The 20,247-nt window shown below is 37.7% G+C and overlaps 1 protein-coding gene across 5 annotated transcripts; it reads right to left on the reverse strand.

Moving 5' to 3' along the window:
• Positions 1 to 1,742: 1,742 nt before the first annotated feature.
• Positions 1,743 to 17,465, reverse strand: LUC7L3 (LUC7 like 3 pre-mRNA splicing factor). 5 transcript variants are annotated; one of them, XM_021713789.1, is made up of 11 exons: positions 17,393 to 17,465; positions 13,884 to 13,923; positions 12,985 to 13,129; positions 12,547 to 12,621; positions 10,918 to 11,022; positions 9,579 to 9,740; positions 8,613 to 8,896; positions 7,284 to 7,444; positions 3,811 to 3,951; positions 3,600 to 3,705; positions 1,743 to 2,254 (listed from the first exon to the last, which is right to left on the reverse strand). In XM_021713789.1, exons 3-11 carry the CDS (start codon positions 13,105 to 13,107, stop codon positions 2,182 to 2,184), a joined length of 1,230 nt encoding a protein of 409 aa, XP_021569464.1. In that variant the 5' UTR covers positions 13,108 to 13,129; positions 13,884 to 13,923; positions 17,393 to 17,465; the 3' UTR covers positions 1,743 to 2,181. The 5 variants fall into 5 exon arrangements, 4 of the variants coding, with proteins under 4 accessions (XP_021569464.1, XP_021569466.1, XP_021569465.1 ...); XM_021713790.1 differs by having other exon boundaries at positions 1,745 to 3,156; XM_021713791.1 differs by lacking the exon at positions 3,600 to 3,705 and having other exon boundaries at positions 3,758 to 3,951.
• Positions 17,466 to 20,247: the final 2,782 nt, after the last annotated feature.

The following is a 20,247-nucleotide window of genomic DNA, read 5'->3' on the forward strand; positions in this document are numbered from 1 at the left end:
AGTTTTATTTAAGAAGTCTTTGTCCTTTAGTGATACATGCTGAATTATTTACAGATTAAATTGTGTATCTGAGACTTGGTTGAAAATAACATGTGGGCAGTGGATACAAACACAGACACACATACACACAAACTAAGACTGGCCATGAATGTTATTGGTGACGAGTTAAGAGGTTAATTATACCTACTTTTGTGTATGCCCTTAGATTTCCAAAATAAAAGTGTTTTTTTAAAAAATAAAAGATCAACTGATTGCTCTGATTTCCATCTCACTAAGTAATCCACTGATTAATTAAGACAGGCTTCCCTTAAAGGCTTTCCAAAGAGAAAATACTCATTAACTGAAAAGATTTTGGTCTGCATGGCAGAAATGTTTATTTCCTTTAGTAAGCCAGCCTCAACACCAGATTCTCGTGAGTTTGGTTAGCAAGAATCAGTGCTGCTTGAGCCAGATCAATTTTGGGATAAAACCCAACTTGTAGGTTTTCATAACCAAGGCCCGATCTTAGGCATGGATGCTTTAAGGGGCCGGGTCTCTCCCTCAAATCCTAGGTAACTTTCATAGGTATCAACAGATCTAAGTGTCCACAGAGGAAGCCTTTTCATATGTGCTCATGTACCATACTTCATGTATGTTAGCTGTTGATTCTAGATAAGGCAGAACAGAAGAAATTCAGCACTTTAAGACCTATTAAATTTCTTATTGTTTTTCTTAATATTTAGTAATGGAGTATGGTAAACCATCATTCTGAGTCTTTACTGCTACAACCACAATCTAGTCAAGCTACACAAAACAATACTTGGGAGCTAACTTTGTGTCTGTTCGATTTTGTTTCCTGACTTATCCTAATCCTAATGTGAATCGTCTTTTACAACTTTGGAGTTAACTCACTCATCTATTGCTGCATCTCCAGGATCAGCTTGGAAGCCAGAATTCTGAGTCCGCAGCATTTCTCACATAGAGCCTCTCAAGTGGTGGCTTCATTATCTTCACAAGTTTGGTGAAGGATATTTTAGTATATTCTATAACAATTCATTATCCTATTAGAATAAACACAGTGGCTTAATAGGCACCGAATCGTGAGGCAGAGACCTGGATTCCATGTCCTAGCAACATGAAGCCGCAGGACTTTAATTCATTTAACCCAGTTATTCAGTTTCTTTACCTATAAACTGATGGCAGTACTTGAAAAGTATACACCATAAAGAATCACTATGATACATATGTCTGTATGTAGCTGGAGATGATACTTTTATACAGTTGAAGAAGCTAGTTATAGACAGGAACATGCTGCCAATTTTCCTGTATGTGGTATAATAATTACCTACTTTAAAAAAAGTATTTGTCATATATACTACAGACCTCATACACAGAAATAAATACACTTATAAACTGACAAGACCAGGTTAAAAGAAATCTCGATACAGGACTTAGACCAAAAACTAGTTAAAAGTTCTTGAACACTCTTCTACATCATTATTTCACAGCTAGATAGTGTTTGGCAAAAGGGATATTCTACTAACGGAATACCTTGGGGATGTAAAAATATATTCTAGTTAACTGTACATCTTCGCTATTAAAAGAAAAATTCAAAGTTATTCGTAACTACCTAAAATTGAAGCACCATTATTTAAAACATTAAACTAGAAATCCTATAAAAATTAGTCTTAAACAGAACAAATTAGCTAAAACTGTACACCAACACCTCTAGTAGTGTACTTCTTATATTTAAAACAAGGGACTAGTTCAGAGTCAATAACTTTATTAGAAAAAGATTAATACTAAAACTTTTCAATGACAGAGACAATCAACTTTGTAACAGAAAGTCATAGATACTTTATTTTTACTTCTAAATCCAAAGGCTAAGTGTAGCAGAGTTGTAAAAATGGAATCCCACTTAGTCTGATTCACACGAATACCAACGTTTAATCCTGTTTTCAAAGTCCAAGAATGAAAACTTGCAATTAAACACTGAGCAAGCCACATATTTAGGTAATATTTCTTAAAAAGTCTTAAAGAAAAAAATATGATACAGGACCTAAGTTTTCAGTGGCATATATACTATTAACACATGTTCTGAAATCTGGTAGGTCACAACAGTCCTGAATTAATTTTAATTAAAAAAAAAAAAAAACCAACTAACTGAGCTTTATACTTTTTCTATGCCACTATAGCTTTCTTTCACCTCATTTTAATGTCGATCTTCATTTTATGTCGTTTCCAGTATTCTTCCAAAAATCTTCCAACAGTAGTCCTACAATGCAAAATTTGGGGAAAAATGATAATTAGACAACATGTAAAAGGCTTATTTTTATGACAAAGTGTTGGCCCAGTCACTAACTGCTAATTATAATTAACATGTTTACATGGAATGTTTGTATTCTTAAGAATCAAGGCATCAGTGTAGATTTTAAAGCCATGTGCTTGTGTATGCTTGCCTACGTGTGATGGGCTCACACAGACATAATGCTACATTACTTTCCCAGAAAGGGAATGCCATCAATAAATTGACTAATTGGTACTTCCTTTCTTCAGGAATATTTTCATCCCACGCCACTAGCCCAAAGAAAGAACAGTTTATAGGTTTTAAGAACACATATAGACCCTAACTTTTAATAGTTCTTTAAAAACCCAAATTCATTCTATACAGTGCATCAGTTCTTTGCATTTCACAGATTGAAGGTGTCTATCCTTGCTATTTACTGCTGCTTTAAATGTATCAGCCAGTGACTATTCCTATATACCTATGGCTGACTGCAAATTCTCCTACACAGTAGGAAATATTAAACACATACCTCTTATAGACTTGAGAATTGCACTGAATGTAACAAGGCGAATAATATGAAGTGTTTATTGAATATAAAATTCGTTAAAGATATCTAATTCTGGGCACCACTGCATCCCTACATACAGTTGAAAAAAAATTCCATTCTGTTAACATTTGATTTATAAGTTTTCACGCAATACACAAAAAACCCCTCTGCGCTTCTTGTAAAGAACAAAAGATACACAACAGTTAAGCGTAAAGATCACAGGCAATAGCATTCAAACATGGATGTGGGTAGAGAAAGGAGTACCTGGCATGAGTACCTGCTTAGTTTGACTGAATCCTTGATTTTTAATTTGGCTTTTCATGGGCCGCTCACAACACCAACGCTGTGTGAGGTATGGTAGTCAGCTGCAATAATTCATAAACCCTACACTTCCATCAATCCAATGCTACTGGCTCTCGAGTTACAGAACAAACTGCATTAGAATGCAAGGCAATAAAGCAAAAAACTAGAAACATCCTTGACAAAGAAATACTAGCAGTTTAATTAAAACAAAGTAGTCCAACATGTGCCTCAGAAATATTTAAGTTTTTAAAGCATATGTCTCTGCCAACGTACCAACACAAGATGGACTTAATACCAAAAAGAAAAAAAAAACAGTTCAACCTTTTTATTAAAAAAAAAAAAGAAATGACAGCAAAATCCCTAAAAAAAGGATATTAACTTTTCAATGGCGACTATATTACAAATGTGGGCAATAATTTCCAAAGAGGCACACTAATGGGGGGCACGAGTCTGCTACAAAATAGCTGAGACAAAACAATGTACCTCAAAATGTTTTGCAGGACTACACTGTCTTTTCCTTCAGAAGATGCTTTTGTATGTCTTCTTACTCGGCTTAGTTCCATCTTCATCTGTGCATACTTACGCTGCACTGTCAAACAGTAACAAAAAGCCCTAATCAAAGTGAGAAACAATACACTTACCTCTGTCTGATCTGAGGTCTTATCAGATCAGTTTTAATTGGACTGAGTGTCACCTTCAGATTTAATGTCTTCACTGGTCCCATTGACCTCATTCTTAGTATCACTTTCCTTCGATTCAAGGTTTGTGTCTTCACTCTGTTTTTCTCGACTACTGGACTTCACACTACTTTTTTTATCATCAGATCCCCTCTTTTCTGCCATAAAAGAAGACATTGACCATGGATTTTAAAGTAAAATACAATAAAGACATGACTGAAAAGCCAAACAACTGAAATGAAAGACAATCATTTGCCACAGACTCAAAGTAATAGTTTGTGAATTTATCAAAGGGGTAGAATTTATGGGGGAGGGAGATGGCAGGATTGGGAATTAAAGGAAGCAAAGGGTAAAACAATGGGCAAATTCTTTCAAACTTATGAGAATCAGTTTAAGTACATTGCAGAATGGAATATTTAAGTAAATTTCATTTTGGTTAAAGAACATCAGAAAGCAATAAAAAAGGTATATAGAAAGACAATACACAAAACTATGTACATATGAGGTTAAATTATTAAGTTAGATGGGTAAAAATAGTAACCCCAAAAGATGTTAAAAAAAAAAGTTAAATATTTAATAGACATGCTTATCCCAACTAAGTATTCTTAAATGCAAAATATTATTTATATATATATTTGAATACCTAAGAAGGATAAGCTTAATGTAAAATGGATTTTATATCCCAATCCAAACAACTGAACTTTTGTGCTTTGCTAAGAAAATATATATGCCATCCGAGAATTGTTTTTCTAAAGAAGAAATTAAAATTCAACTAAGCTGCAAATAAAGAACAAAAAAGGTAAATTCCAACTTTTTTCCCTGTACTATTTTCTTTGGATGGGTAAAACCTAAGGCTATAGGCAAAAGTTATACACACAGCATATTCTAGCTTTTTCAGTTCCACATATTCCCCTAACAAAAAGATTTCTATAGAAAATGTTGACACAAAATTTTTGGAAATTTTCTAGAAAAATTATTTTTCCCCTTAAAATGAAGGACAGCTGTTCTAGCAGAGTGGTCTGTAAGACAGAAAGATGTTTTAAGAGAAGCAACCCTTTACACAGTTTCTGGACAAAGTTATTAAGACACAACATCAAATAACTGAGAGAGGGATGGAAATAAATCCAAAATATGGCATGGGAGGGGCACCCATTCAAAGAATGTAAGAACTGAAGATCTTATGTGAAGGAGCATATTCGGTCCATAACACTTGTAAAACACACAAAGCAATGTCCAAGTAGTTAACTGCAAGCCTTGCTTCATGTCTGTCTGTCCACTTGTGGGAACTGTGCCAGTACAGTGTGCTCTAACTGACCTTGTGGGAAAGTCCTCCCTTTGTGCCTTATGGGCTTCTCCGATGCACGGGTAGCTTCAATGAGGAAGAGTCGTCTTGTTGCCCCGTAGAGGACTAGTAGTCAGTCCAATAATCTTATCTTCTGCCCTATGTAAATATGGTAGATCTTAATAGTCCTAAGGACATCTACAATGTGTGGTGGATTTTAGGGCTATGGATTAAAAAAGGAAACTCTCTTGACAAAGAGAGCACCCGAAACTGGTTGATGGTAACACAGCTTTGTATGAGTAATCACTTCTCACTTGTAGAGTGATAAACTGCTTCTTGCATCACAGCACCTAGAGTAATGAACTTGCTCTTACTCATCTGCCATGATCAAATACCTGTTACTGCTCACAACTGGTCCCAAAGTTCAGTTCTTTTGCCATGTATATATCCTTAGGAGTGCCTAGATGGCTACATGGCACTTTCACCGCCAATAAATCATATCACTTCTTTAAAAGATCCCAAAGATAACTCTGCAATGGCATACCCAGTGATTCAAGACAAGCCTGACATACGTCTCTCGATAGCCAGTATTCTCTCCTTCTTCCAAGTGTCACAAGGAAAATCCCTGTCCACAATTGAAATACAACTCTGCTTATTTTGCTTTAACAAAGTTTTACTGAATTCCATGTTGTGATCATTACAATCAGGATTATAGGTACGCAATTCAGGACATCTATTTGTTCTATCCAGAAATTGTACAAATAGGCTTGTTTTTAGTCAGGCCAGTACTGCTCAACTCTAATTTCAAGTAATTATAAAGAGTAGCTAGTTTTTATCTGTAAGAATTAATCCAACAATTTTAAGTGGCACAAATAGTTGGATTTCAATTCTGTAAGGAGAATAAAGGAACTAAAGTAACAGTAGGAATAAAAGACTAAAAACCTCAAAACAAAATTTATTAATTTTATCTAATATTCCTATCTGGCTCTTAGAGTTGATCTTCCACCCCAGAAATGCACCACAAAGTCTAGCAAAAAGACTGGGTGCAACATTCTTAACACTAATGCAAAATCTGTTGCTCTTTGTAGCAAATCCCTTTTGAATCACAGAAGCAATGTCTGAACTTGAATAGCAAATACTAAAGCTCCTGACATTAAGTCAAACAAACTTAACATTTTCCCCATGTTATAGAAAAAGCCAATGTATGTAAAATAAGCATTTTTAAAACAGATGGTATACTTATTTAAGAAAAAAATAAAAGCAGAGCCAAAAAATATGTTCACTGTTTGTGCTACTAGTTCTAATTCAATCTAGTAAAACCCTTCGTCTAGCAAAAAGCTTGGACAGTTCTATTAAAAAGTATATAACAAGTGAATGCCACATAGAAGACCAGCATAATAAACTCAAACAGTAGCACATATATTATGCTGGTGATCAAACACAGACACAAATAGGCAGAAGAGAATAGAACAAGCAGAGCTAAGAAAATCGGAAATAGGTCCTTTTTCTCATTCCTAATACCATGCAAAGCACAACAGTCCAGTCAATACAAAATGCAAGATGCTCGAAGAAAACAAAAAATGCAGAAAGAATACCCTGATGATAGAATTATCTTTCAAGACAGGCTAAAAGATGAGAATATTCTTGTGAAAACATGCCAGACAAAATAGAAAAGTCCATTAATAGTGCTAACTGCACAGTAAATCAGCTGTTGGGATGCCACAAAAAATAAATGAATAAATAAGATATATGTAAGGTATTCAACTTCTGGGAACTTAGAAGTAATTACGGAGTTACACAAATGCTGTAAATGAAGATCAATGAAACAATGTACAAGACATATTGTAGAATACTGCAGTGGATTAAAAAAAATGTAGCCAATAACCAAAGTAATAAATTCCATAGCTTAATAACCCCGAAAGGCAGTAATACTTGAAAGAATCAAGATGAAAAAACCTTTGGGTTACCAATTGAAGGATGTGGTTTTAACATGTTCTAGGAAAACACCAGGAAAACTGTCATTCTCAAAAATCAAAGCAGGAGAGGGGGAAAGAATGGTTGTCTCCTACGGAGTGGTGTGGTGTTTGTTCCTTATAAGTGAAAAGGAGTATTCCTGAAATGGAACTCTGCCTGTGTCTGGTTAAAAGTCAGTGGGACGATAAGCATGTAAAAGGTCTCTTGACAAACTCAATTTTCATATAAACTAACCTTTCTCCTTGGATTTTCTATCTTGTTCTCTGTCCCGACTTTTGCTCCTGTGCTTATATGACTTTCGATCCCGGCTTTTTGATCTTCTTCGATCCCGACTTCGGGATCTATGTTTTCTTTCTGACCTGTCATGACTTCTGCTTCTTCGTCGATCTCTACTTCTTAATAATTTAAAACAAAAAGAGGCAACTTTAGCTGGTATTATCATGAGAAAAGTATATACTGTTGCATAATTGTAAGACTAAGCAAAACATGCCCTTATAAAAGCAAATGAATAGAATCAATAAAACATAATTACATTATAAATCCTAATTGAAAATTATTAAAAAATCATTCTAAATTCAATTTATCTCAAACAATGCTAAGATAGTTATCACTATGTTATTTAAGACTTTTTCTTTTCTTTTTTTATTTTAAAGATATGGGGCACAATTCCAGGGTTAGGTACACAAACACTGATTATGCAGGTACCCTTGTAGATGAGGTGTGCTCCTCCCTCCCCTGGCAGTTTCCCACCACTGCCAATCCCTTTCGTATAGTATTATGATAATTGTTCAAGGTCCACTTATGAGAACATATGGTACTCTGTTCTTTGTTTCTGTGATAGATCACTGAGTTACTGAGAAGTCCCTATGTTTGTCCTTCTTTAAGACTCTTTTTCAATTACAACTCTAATTAAAGCAGTATGGTTGGCCAGGCATAGTGACTAATGCCTGTAATCCCAGCAACTTTGGGAGACCAAGGTAGGAGGACTGCTTGAACCCAGGAGTTTGAGACCAGTTCTGGCAACATACCAGATCCTATCTCTACAAGGAAGAAAGAAAAAAAAAGAATAAGAAGTAGTCAGGTGTGGTGGCACACCTGTACTCCCAGGACCTCCAGTTACTCAGAAGGCAGAGGCAGGAGGATCACCTAAGCCCAGGAATTCAAGGCTGCACTGAGCTGTGATTATGCCACTGTACTCCAGCATAGGTGACACAGCAAAATATTGTCTCAAAAAAAATTTTAGAAAAAACCAACAAAAAACAAAAACCAGTATGGTTGATTTCATATCTTATGTCTTCTTAGAATCAGTGAGAAAAACACCAAAGAGACCGTCAGGTACACTGACTCTCTAAAAAGACTGGGTGAAATGTCCCAGACAGGTGGGAAATAGCAAGTTGCCCTGAAAATGAAACCATTCACTGAATGCACCTTCACAATGCATCCTAGCACTTAAAGGTATTTAAGAGCTTCCCAAGCACCATTCCAAGGAATAACACTAGTAATTACTACTATTCATTGCATACTCTTTATGAGCCAGACATGAGTCTTAGGTGTTTCATATACCTGCTTCGTCTTCTTTCTCTACTTCGTGATCTTTTGTGGTCCCGAGACCTGCTGCATCTTCGGTCAGAAGTTCGGCTTGAGTGCCTACTTCGAGAACGACTTCTCTTTCTTCTTTCTCTGTCACGTGCCCTTTCTTTTTCTCTTTCTTCCTCTTCTCTCCGTCTTTTCCTTTCTCTTTCTTCCCTCTCTCTTTCCCTCTCTTTTTCTCTTTCTTCTCTTTCTTGCTTCTCCTTTTTTAGACGCTCATCACGATCAGGTTCTTCGGTTCTTTTTCTTAACTTTTCCTATGAAAATCAGGTTAGATTTTTACACAACTATAACCTTGAAGACATTGTCAAACAATGTTCAATTAATATGAAATAATCTATATACCAACTTATGGAATTGATGTCCTTAAGGAAAATGTAGAAATTCCATCACCATTTATGTACACAAGATATCATTACTTGACTAAATCCTCAGGAATATTCTTCACAAATGTCTGCCACTTTAGAGCTAAGAAAATAATGTGCTTTAATAGCTTGCTGGGTGTGGTGGCTCATGCCTGTAATCCCAGCACTTTGGGAGGACTGACTGAGACCAGGAGTTCAAGACCAGCCCAGGCAACTTGGCGAGATCTCATCCCTACAATAAATCAAAAAATTAGCTAGATGTGGTAGTGCATGCCTGTGGTTCCAGCTATTTGGAAGGCTGACGCAGAAAGATCACCTGAGCCCAGCAGTTTGAGGGTGCTGTGGCCGTGAGCATGCCACTGCACTTCAGCTTGGGCAACAGAGACTCCTACCCCCCCCAAAAAAATTTGGTAAATAGTGAAATTTCACAGGGATTCCTACTGCTTCAAATAATTATACACATCAGCAAAACATCAACAAGAGGATTATATCTCCATTTGTTATATTAAAAAAGTTATTTTTGATTATAGTTCATAATAGCCATAGCTAAAACATATGTTTAGAAGAAACTTACTTTTAATTCTTCTACAGTAGCTTTAATTTTGGCATAGCCCATGTGTTGTTTTCCCATCAAGTGGTCATCTACCCGGGACTGAGCATCTCCTACTATCAAAAAGGCTCCACATACTTCACAAACTTCCATTTGCTTTTCTTGGGCAGCAAAACTTTCAATTGTCTGAAATAATAAGTAAATTATTATAAGAACATCTGAGCAAGAGAAACAAGCCCCAAAAAAGTATTCAGCAGATCTGTAATATGTATAAATTGCTATTTTCCATTTCCCCGAAGCAATTAATACTGGGCAGCAACTGGTCAATCTTTAGAAAGATAAGCAGGGCAAAAGCAACCAGTCTGCCATATCCCCCAGGAAAAGTGTTGAGGACCCACTGTCAACTGATGAACACTCATATCACCTTAAAAAATATAAGCCAGCCAGGCTCGGTGGCTCAGCCTGTAATCCCGCACTTTGGGAGGCCGAGGTGAGTGGATTGCCTGAGCCCACAGGTTCGAGACCCACTTGGACAACTTGGCGAGACCTCATCTCTACAATAAAATCAAAAAATTAGCCGGGCGTGGTAGTGTGTGCCTGTAGTTCCAGCTACTTGGAAGGCTGAGGCAGAAGGATCGCCGGAGTCCAGCAGGAGGAGGCTGCGGTGGCCGGGAGCGGCCACTGCACTCCAGTCTGGGTGACAGAGTGAGACTCCAACTCAAAAAAAAAAAAAAAAAATGTAAGCCACCTTTCAGAAAGTTAACTATTTTAGTATGAATGCACTTCGGGCTTAGGTTCAATGGCTATGGTGTCCATATTAAAAAATCATTAAGGAACTTAAAAACTTACTGATATAATCTGAACATATCCTATTCAATATCAGGGACCCAGTGACCATGTACACTCTACCATCAACAGTATCTAAAATACATATATTGCAATCTCCAATTACAAGAAGGTAGTGTTTTTAGAGTGTACCAATTTTTAACTAAAATATTTACAGATTTATTGTAACAAAAATAATAATAAAATTCAGGCTCAAATAAATACGATTTAATGCAGGGATTGGCAAGCCAGCAGCCAAAAGGCCTGTTTTTGTAAACAAAGTTTTATAAGAGCACAGCCACACCCATTTATTCATGTATTGTTTAAAGTTGGCTTCATGTTACAAGGCAAAGCTTAGTAGCTGCCAGGGACGTTGTGACCTACAAACCTAAAATACTTACATGGCCCTTTAAGAAAAAATTTGCTGACTCTTAATTTTGGACACTGAAAAATTGTTTTCAAAGGTTCTCAAATAAAATAGGTTTCCAGTAATTCTTAATGAATAGGCTGGGTAATTGAAAATGAGGTTGTTACTCACCGAAGTTGTAGATCTCAGCAATTCTCGCTCTTCTTTTAACTGTTCAACTAATTTCATCATTCCCTGGGCTTCTTCCACCTTTCCTTCAGATCCTAATTCTTCAATCTAAAAAGGGCAGGGGGAAAAAGTCAAGACTTTTTTCTAACCAACTATTTCTTTTTTTCTTATGCTTCATTAGTAGTCTATTTTTTTTTTTTTTTTAACTAAAGCCTCTTCGGGCATAACTTACCTCTGTGACTTTTTACAGCTTTAATGAAGTAAAACTAACACGCAATAAAATGCACATTCTTACGGTGCACAATTTGCTAAGCCTGAACATAAGCATGCACTCACAAAATCATCACTACCATCTAGATAATAAACATATCCCCAACCCTGAAAGGTTTCCTCCTGCTTCTTTTCAGTACCTCCTCCAGCCTCAATCCCATACATATCTCCCCAGGCAGCCACTGTGATCTGCTGTCATTATAGGTTAGTTAGCATTTTCTAGAATTTTATATAAATGGAATCATACAGTTCATATTCCTTTTCCAGTCTGCTTCTTTCGATCAGTCTAGTTATTTTAAGATACAGGCCTGACCCCTTCTCTCCCTTGCAAAGTGAACCCGCTTTTTTCTAAACTACTTTCTAAATAAACTTTTCTAATCTAAAAACAAAAAGATTCATTCATTACAATATAGCTAATTCCTTTTCATTATTGAGTGGTATTTCATTACATGGCTATATCACAATTTATCCATTCACCTGCTGATGGATTATTTGAATTGTTTCTAGCTTGAGTATTTTCCCCTCTATTATGAAAAAAGCACTGAATACTGGAGTACAGGTCTTTATGTAGACATTTGTTTTCATTTCTCTTGGGTAAACACTTAGGAGTAGAATGGCTTGTTGTGCATTTCTAACAAGAAACACTCCTTTCCAAACTAGTTGTACCATTGCACACTCCAGTTCCAGTTGGTCCACATCCTCACCAACACTTTAGCTCTTCTAGGTGTTAAATAGCTGTTTCATTGTGGTTTTAATTTATACTTCCCTAATGACTAATAACATTGAGTATCTTAGCCGGGCTCGATGGCTCAGCCTGGAATCCTGCGCCTTTGGGAGGCTGAGGTGAGTGGATTGCCTGAGCCCGTGGGTTCGTTACCCGCCTGGGCAACTTGGCAAGACCTCATCTCCACAATAAATCAAAAATGAGCCGGGCATGATAGCACGCGCCTGTAGTTCCAGCTGCTTGGAAGGCTGAGGCGGAAGGATCGCCAGAGCCCAGCAGATTGAGGTTGCAGTGGCCGGGAGCAGCCACTGCACCCCAGTCTGGGTGACAGAGTGAGACTCCAACTCAAAAAAAATACCAAAACAAAACAAAACAAAAAAAAATTGAGCATCTTTTTTTATTTGTCATCCTTATATTTTCTCTGGTTAAGTATCTGTTCCAAGTATTTTCTGACACAGCTCTTTTTTGGGGGGGGAGACAAGGTCTTCTCTGTCACCTAGGCTGGAAGGCAGTGGTGTGATCATAGCTCACTATAGCCTTCAAGTCCCTGGCTCAAGCAATTCTCTCACCTTAGCGTCCAAGTAGCTAGGACAATAAGCATGTGCCACCACACCTGGCTTAATGCACAAAATTCTCACCTGCTGCAGAAGTACATCGATTTTGTCTGTAAGAACCTGAATTTTTTCCTCATTTTTGCCTGTTGGGCCAGCTGCCTATTGAAGACAATAACATGTATTACCAAGAAATAAAAAATAAAGACAATAATTCAAACTCTCACATACCATACATTTCTACTTAAAATGTTTAATTACAAAAATAGTAATTCTATTACTTCAATTTCTATTAGTCAATTATGTATTTTGTCACTAATATTTCAGAGAAAAAACTTATGATTAACAAAATCAATGTTATATTTACTAATAAAAACTGAAAAAAATAAATGCATTTTAAGTTTTACATTATCCTAAGAGAACAAACTAATAAATAAGACAAGTTTCAAAAATATCAGGGAGGCCATTGAGTCTCTAGAGAACAAGGACCTCACAAAAACACTGTAAAATTCATTTAATACTTACCCCAGAGGACTGCTGGTTTTGAGATAATGCCAAACGGGCATGGCCTCGCCTGATTCTACGTTCTACTTCTGCAAGTAAGCTCTGTAAGTATCGCAAAAAATCTCTCTCATAGCCAACTTTCATAAAACGAGAACTCTTCTCATACCTGATAGAGTGAAAACAAACAAGTACAACTTTCCAAACCTTTATCCATCATAACACACAAAGCTTATTTTAACTAGTCTCAGTGATTGCTGCATTTAGGCTGAAGAGCAAAATAGACATATATGAAGTAAATTTCTGGTTGTCCCTCAACCTGGTGAAGAGCACTATGTTTGGTTTAGAACATAAACACAGGGATTTGACCACCAGCTTTACCTCTGTACTAAATCTGTGATCCTGGACCCAGAACAAGTAAATTGGGGCTATTAAAAAGCAAATACAATACAGGAGAAAAGCTTGACATATGCAAGGTATGCATACAGTGGTTAACATGATCATTGTTGAAGCTACATAACTTTCTCACCATGCCCAGCTGGTGATTAAATCTCTCTCAGACATTCATTTTACTTAATTTCTTTTTTTTTTTTGAGTTGGAGTCTCACTCCGTTGCCCAGACTGGAGTGCAGTGGCCGCTCCCGGTCACCACAGCCTCAACCTGCTGGGCTCCGGCGATCCTTCCACCTCAGCCTTCCAAGTAGCCGGAGCTACAGGCGAGCACTACCACGCCCAGCTAATTTTTGATTTATTGTAGAGATGAGGTCTCGCCAAGTTGCCCAGGCGGGTCTTGAACGAGCGGGCTCAGGCAATCCACTCACCTCAGCCTCCCAAAGGTGTGGAACTTAATTTCAATTATTTCTTCATCCCTTCTCCCTTTAAACCAAAGGACTAGGGGAAAAATGACAAGCACAACAACTTACTGTTTTCGTAGATTTTCATCATGAATTTTTTCACATGGACCTATACAAAATATGAATGTATAAATTATTTGTGACACTAACAATCTTGTATCTTGCCACAAAAACTTCTTTCTTTTTAAAGAAAAAGATCCATTTTGTCAGAGAAGACACCTGAATTGGCCCCACTGAATCATAAAGTATCATATTCAAACAGCACATAAAAATTGATCTCCTCAGCCTTCAAGGTCAATACAATGGAGAGCAACTATATGGTACAAAAGAAAAAGAAAAAGAAAGGAAAGGACGAGAAAGAGTAGAAAGAGGAAGGAGGAAGGAGGAAGGAAATGGTTCCTTATTGCCACTAATGTAAACTCTTGATGAGGGAGACCACTGGACTGAACCACCAGACAGTTTTCAAATACCTGCAGCACATGAAGACAAAGGACACGAGAAAGTATCTTGGTCCTACTCACTCTCATCACCAAAAAGCAACCAACTGCAATACTTCTGGTTATTTCTTCTAGAATTTATCTCCATATTTCTAAATGTTATGCTTATTTTGCTTTATCCTTATCAAACTTAGACATCAAAATTTTAAGTAAAATAAACAGTGTTTATATTTTGACTATGCAAGTACTGCTCACTATTGGGCCAAACAAAAGGTACATTATAAGACACTTCTAATTCCCTTTTCTCTTTTTTTTTGAGTCATAGCCTCACTCTGTCGCCCAGGTGGAGTGCAGTGGCACACCACTGCAACCTTAACCTGCTGGGCTCACATGATCCTTCCATCTCAGCCTTCCAAATAGCTAGAACTACAGGCATGTGCCACCATGCCCAGCTAATTTTTTGATTTATTGTAGAGATGAGGCGATTTCGTGCTGCCAAGGCTGGCCTCGATCTCCTGAGCTCATTATTCTTCTCTCCATGTTGCTTTATCCATATGTTTTGGTGGCATAACCTGAGAAAAGGTCCATGGGGGATAAATTTGTTGAGACCCTGTATGTCTGAAAACGTCTTTTTCACTCTCATATACTTTGATGCTTGGCTATATAGCTAACCTTGGCAAAAATAGATTTTTACTCAGAACCCTGAGGCTGCTTCTCATTTGTCTGCAAACTTCTGCCATTGTTACTGACCAATCTTAGGACACTGTGATTCATAACCCTGTGATCTTTCCCACTGTGTTCTGAAATTTCATGATGGCTTCCCTTGGTATGAATCTTTTTCACTCATTTTCCCAATCACTTGTAGGACCCATTCAATTTAGAGATAGACATCCTTTAGTGATTCACGTAATTTTTCTTAAACTATTTCTCTGATTAGCTTCCTCCTCTTTCTGGTTTTTTTTTCTGTCCAGAACTACTAATCAGGTATCAAAGTTAATAAGCTGACTTTGGGAGGCCAAGGTGAGTGGACTGCCTGAGCCCGCGGGTTCGAGACCCACCTGGGCAACTTTGCGAGACCTCATCTCTACAATAAATCAAAAAACTAGCTGGGTATGGTAGCACATGCCTGTACTTCTGGCTACTTGGAAGGCTGAAGCAGAAGGATCACTGGAGCCCAGTAAGTCGACGCTGGGGTGGCCGTGAGCATGCCGCTACACTCCAGCCTGGGTGACGGAGTGAGACTCCAACTCCAAAAAAAAAAAAACAGATCCTTTAGATCTGTTTTTTTTCCTGTTACACTGCCCAACATTTCAGCACCTTGCTTTTATTTTTAAATCTTTTCTAGTGATTTTACTTCAGATTTCTCCATTTCTAATTTCTAAAACTTCTTATTGTTTTTCAAAAAGTTCCCTTTTTATAACATCCTATTCTTCTGATGCAGTATCTTCTCTTATTTCTCTGAAAATACCAAATATAATTAAGATTTTTAAAAAATTTCCCTTCTGCTTTCCCTATTATCTCTAATTCCACTAAATTCTTCTCTTTCTGTTAGTTGTTAATCACTTGTGTTGCAGGTTTTCTTCAAATGCCTAGTTGATACTCCTTGGCAGGCAACTGATTTTCGAAAAAGAACATTTCCAAAATCTGACTGGAAGTTGGTAGGAAAAGACAAAATTTGTCAACTAATGGGCTTTTTACCAAAAGAAAGCCAGGCAGTAAGGCTTTCTTTTAAGAGATTTCCCAAGGGTCAGTTCCTGAAGAGTTCACTTCTCTGGAGCTGTTCACTTTCTCCTCTTTCTGGGGAAAAACAACTGATTATATCTTTCCAGAAGCAAGGCAAAGGAGAGGCCCACCATTAAGAAAACAGATTCATTTTCTCTCTTTAACAGTCTCTTTTTTCATTTTTAAGTTGAAGACTCACTCTGTCACCCAGGCTAAAGAGCAGTAGCACTCACCACAGCCTCGAACTCCTCGGCTCAAGCAATTCTTCCACCTGTTTCCTGGGCAGCTGTGACAATAGATAGGCGCACACCACCATGTCCAGCTAACTTTTTGCTTTGTAGAGACGAGGTCTCATTATGCTGTCCAGGTGGGTTTTGTACTCCTGGGCTCAAGCAATCTTCTCACCCTGACCTCCCAAAGTGCTGGGTTTACAGGCATGAGCCACCATACCTAGCTCTCTTTTACAGTCTCGATTTTACTCCCTATACCCCTGTGCTGTGTCTGGAATTTCAAAATCTAGTCTTTCTGCCTTAATGGGCTCCTGATGCTCTAAGGCAAACACTGTGCCTAATGAATTAATTTATCTTTTATGTATCCAGAATGATACTAGTTACGTACCATCCCTGAGAGAACTGAAGAAATAGTCCTTTATTTTTTTTTTTTTGGTATTTTGTGGTTCTCTCTAATCCATTTTCTCTAGAAAATAAATCTCTATTCTCCTGGGTTGTAGACATGGGAGAGGGCACAGGATTACCTAGACTAGTAGCTCTCAATCAGGAGCAATTTTTCACCCTGGGGACATTGGCAATGTCTGAAGATATTTTTGAGGGATGTGTCATTGGCATCTAGTGGGTAGAAGCCAGAGTAGCTGCTAAACATTCCACAACGTATGGGACAGCCCTCCCAAAAGCTGGCTCAAAATGTCAACAATATCAAGGTTGAGAAGCCCTGAACTAATTTAATTTTCAGCCCCATGACTTAACTCTGCCTTCTGTACAACCTGGTGCCTCCAAATCCTGAGCCTGCCCAGGGTTATGCTAATCAAACACTTGCTTCTGTCTAGCATTCTCTTCTGCAGGCGTTTAGTGCACAAGTTTCTTTGCTCTGTTGTGTCTGTTGCTACTCCACCATCCACTTATGATCTTCCAAAAATTTTCTGACATCTCTAACTCTTCCATATACAACTTTTTGTAAAATCTTCATTTTAGTGAAGGTTTTGGGAGTGAGTGAAAACAAACATGTATGTTTAATAAAGCCACCAAGTTTAACCAGATTGACATTTATTAACACATTCAAATATCCAGCCCAAGTAAAAAATTAATTACCAGCAAATCCTTAAGAAAAAACTATACAACTATAAAAACTGTTTTAAAAAAAAAATCACAAATTTGGTAAAAGTTACACAGAAAATTCACTTACCAAGATCGGAACGAGTATTTGTGAACAATTCCGCAGGACAAAAACCACAGAGATAATATTTACAAACCTAGTGAAGAAAAACAAAGGTACTTAATTGATCAGTTTTAAAACTACATTAGGAAAGGGAGCTAAATAACTCTTTTTCTATTTTCTTTATGTATCTTTCAACAATCTCATTTGCTGAATCATATTAGGTAAATTAGAGACTTTCAGACTCCAGAATTTCAATTTTTTAAACATGTGCAGTACTGACAGTTGCCAGTATTTCCTCCTATTTTTAAATCACTGCCTGATGGCCCTTCAACAGTAAAAACAAATATCAGAAAGACATCTCATTATAAAGGGCAATTTTTATATTTAAAAAAAAATCTACATTGTCCTTACTATAACCCAGGTTGGCATGACCACAGATCGCTACAGCTTCAAACTCCTGGACTCAAGTGATCCTACCATCTTAGCCTTTCAAGTAGCTAGGGTGATAGGTGCACACCACCATACCTGGTAATTCTTTAAATTTTTGGCAGAGACAGAATCTTGCTTTGTTGCCCGGGTTGATCTCAGACTCCTGGCTTTAAGTGATTATCCTGCCCTGGCTTCCCAAAGTCCTGGGATTACAGGCATGAGCCACTGTGCCTGGCCTCATTCTAACTTTTTAATAGATTAGGACCTACTTATAGAGTAGAATTTGGAAAGCACACTTTTTTTTTTCCTTAAGAGGCAAGATGTGGTGGCTCATACCTGTAATCCTAGCACTGTGGGAGGGACTGCTTGAGCCCAGGAGTCTGAGACAAGCCTAGGCAATATAATGAGACCTTGTCTCTACAAAAAAATTTTAAAAAATTAGCCAGATGTAGTCCGAGCTACTTGGGAGACTGAGGTGGAAAAATGGCCTAAGCCCAGGAGGTCAAGGCTGTGGTGAGCCATGATTGTGCCACTGCATCCCAGCCTAGGTGACAGAGTGAGATCTGACTGGAGGAAAAAATATTCCTTAAGAATTTCTTTTAGGCTGGGCACAGTGGCTCATGACTATAATCCCAGCACTTTGGGAAGCTGAGATGAGAGGACTGTCTAAACCCACAGGTTCACAACCAACCTGGACAATTTAGCGAGACCTCATCTCTACAATAAATTAAAAATTAGCCAGACATGGTAGAGCATGTCTGTAGTTCCAGCTACTTGAAAGGCTGAGGCAGAAAGATCACCGAGTCTGGCAGGTTGAGGCTGCGGTGGCAATGAGTGTGCCACTGCACTTCAGCCTGGGTGAGAGTGAGACTCCAACAACAACAACAAAAAATTCTTTTACTTGGGGGGGGAGAGAGCAAGGCAAAGAATATGCCGCTTTCACTGTGGCCTAATTGTTCATACTATTTTATTAATCCTGTTTCTACAAACCCAATAATTACTTAATAAATTTCACACAACTGCTTAAAAATAGAATTTATTTGCCAGAATCTGCCATTATTTATAACTATAAATGGTGTGATTATATAATCTAAAAAGCTAAATTTTGCATGCAGTCCTCACAAATATGAAACTTTACTTCTTTCACTAGAGACAGGGTCTCGCTCTCTTGCCCAAGTTGGAGTACAGTAGCGAGATCACAGCTCACTGTAAACTTCAAACTCCCGAACTCAAGTGATCCTTCCACCTCTGCCTTCCAAAGCACTGCGATTACAGAAGTGAGCCACCGCAACAAGCCTGAAACTGTGCGCAGATTATCTTCACTTGATTATAAACATTTATTTTCATTTATATTTCCCATTTTCACAGAAGTATATTCTAGGGTTCTGGAGAAGATTCAACTCTAAAGATCTATTTTATTATTTATCTAAATAATTTTTATTATCATCATGACCAATAAGACTTGTTCCTTCCTAAGTTTAAACTGGGCAAACACAATGTCTAAGGTTCACCACTGAAACAAGAGGAATAAATATAACTTTACAGTCCCTCTTGACTCTTAAGAAAGTGAAACAGGCATATTTGGGGAAGAAACATGTTGTAGGGTTTGAATCTTGGCTGCCACTTATCTGCTATAGAGTCATAGATCATAATTTTGCCTTGGTTTCCTCATACGAAAAGGCAATTGACACTGGGGACTCCAAAAATGGGCAGGGTGGGAAGGTGGTAAAGATTGAAAAATCACCGAGTTAGGCAACGGGTATTAGAGAAGTCCGGCCCCCACCATTATCCAATCAATATCAATATAGCCATGTAAAAAGCATATACATATACCCCTGAATCTAAAAAAAAATTTAAAAGGAGATAACAAATGTCTCACAGTGGAATTGTGACTATTAAACTGAATGTTTGTTAAACTGGGAGAAAAGAGTGAGTTAGTCTGTATGGAGGCTAAAGAAACTCCATCTTGGATGCTAATCTGCCATGTTGACTGCTGATTATCTCTAGTTCCAGGAATGGCTCTAAGATTCCTATTTATCTACTGTTCCTTATGTAAGAACATGTACTTACCATAAATCCCACCATTTGCTTGTCAAAACAAACTTGATGTTAAAATACCGTAAATCCTGCCCTTAAGCAAATGTCCTATACATCCCTTCTGAAGCACTTACACCCTTTCCCTGTAGTGTATTAGCAGGCCCTGGGTCTGGGGGCAACCGTGTGGGGATGTACCATTTTGTTCTACCACTGCCAGAGACACAAACATGGCTTCTGCTTATAAGTCCCTATTAAAGTTTCTATTTTTTTTTTTTGAGTTGGAGTCTCACTCTGTAGCCCAGACTGGAGCGCAGCCTCAACCTGCTGGGCACCAGCGATCCTTCTGCCTCAGCCTTCCAAGTAGCTGGAACTACAGGCGCGCACTACCATGCCCTGCTAATTTTTTTTTTTTTTTT

This window comes from Carlito syrichta, unplaced genomic scaffold (assembly GCF_000164805.1).
Source record: "Carlito syrichta isolate Samal-C Ts95f unplaced genomic scaffold, Tarsius_syrichta-2.0.1 Scaffold304743, whole genome shotgun sequence".
NCBI lineage: Eukaryota > Metazoa > Chordata > Mammalia > Primates > Tarsiidae > Carlito > Carlito syrichta.

Bases quoted from the DNA above. Each gene is read 5' to 3' on its own strand.
- LUC7L3 (XM_021713789.1), bottom strand. From the start codon at position 13,107: ATGAAAGTTGGCTATGAGAGAGATTTTTTGCGATACTTACAGAGCTTA. The intron at 11,023-12,546 runs GTGAGAATTTTG...TGCCCTTTTTAG, and splicing joins TCGATGTACTTCTGCAGCAG to ATTGAAGAATTAGGATCTGA. The intron at 3,952-7,283 runs GTTAGTTTATAT...CTTTTATGGCAG, and splicing joins TAGAAAATCCAAGGAGAAAG to AAAAGAGGGGATCTGATGAT.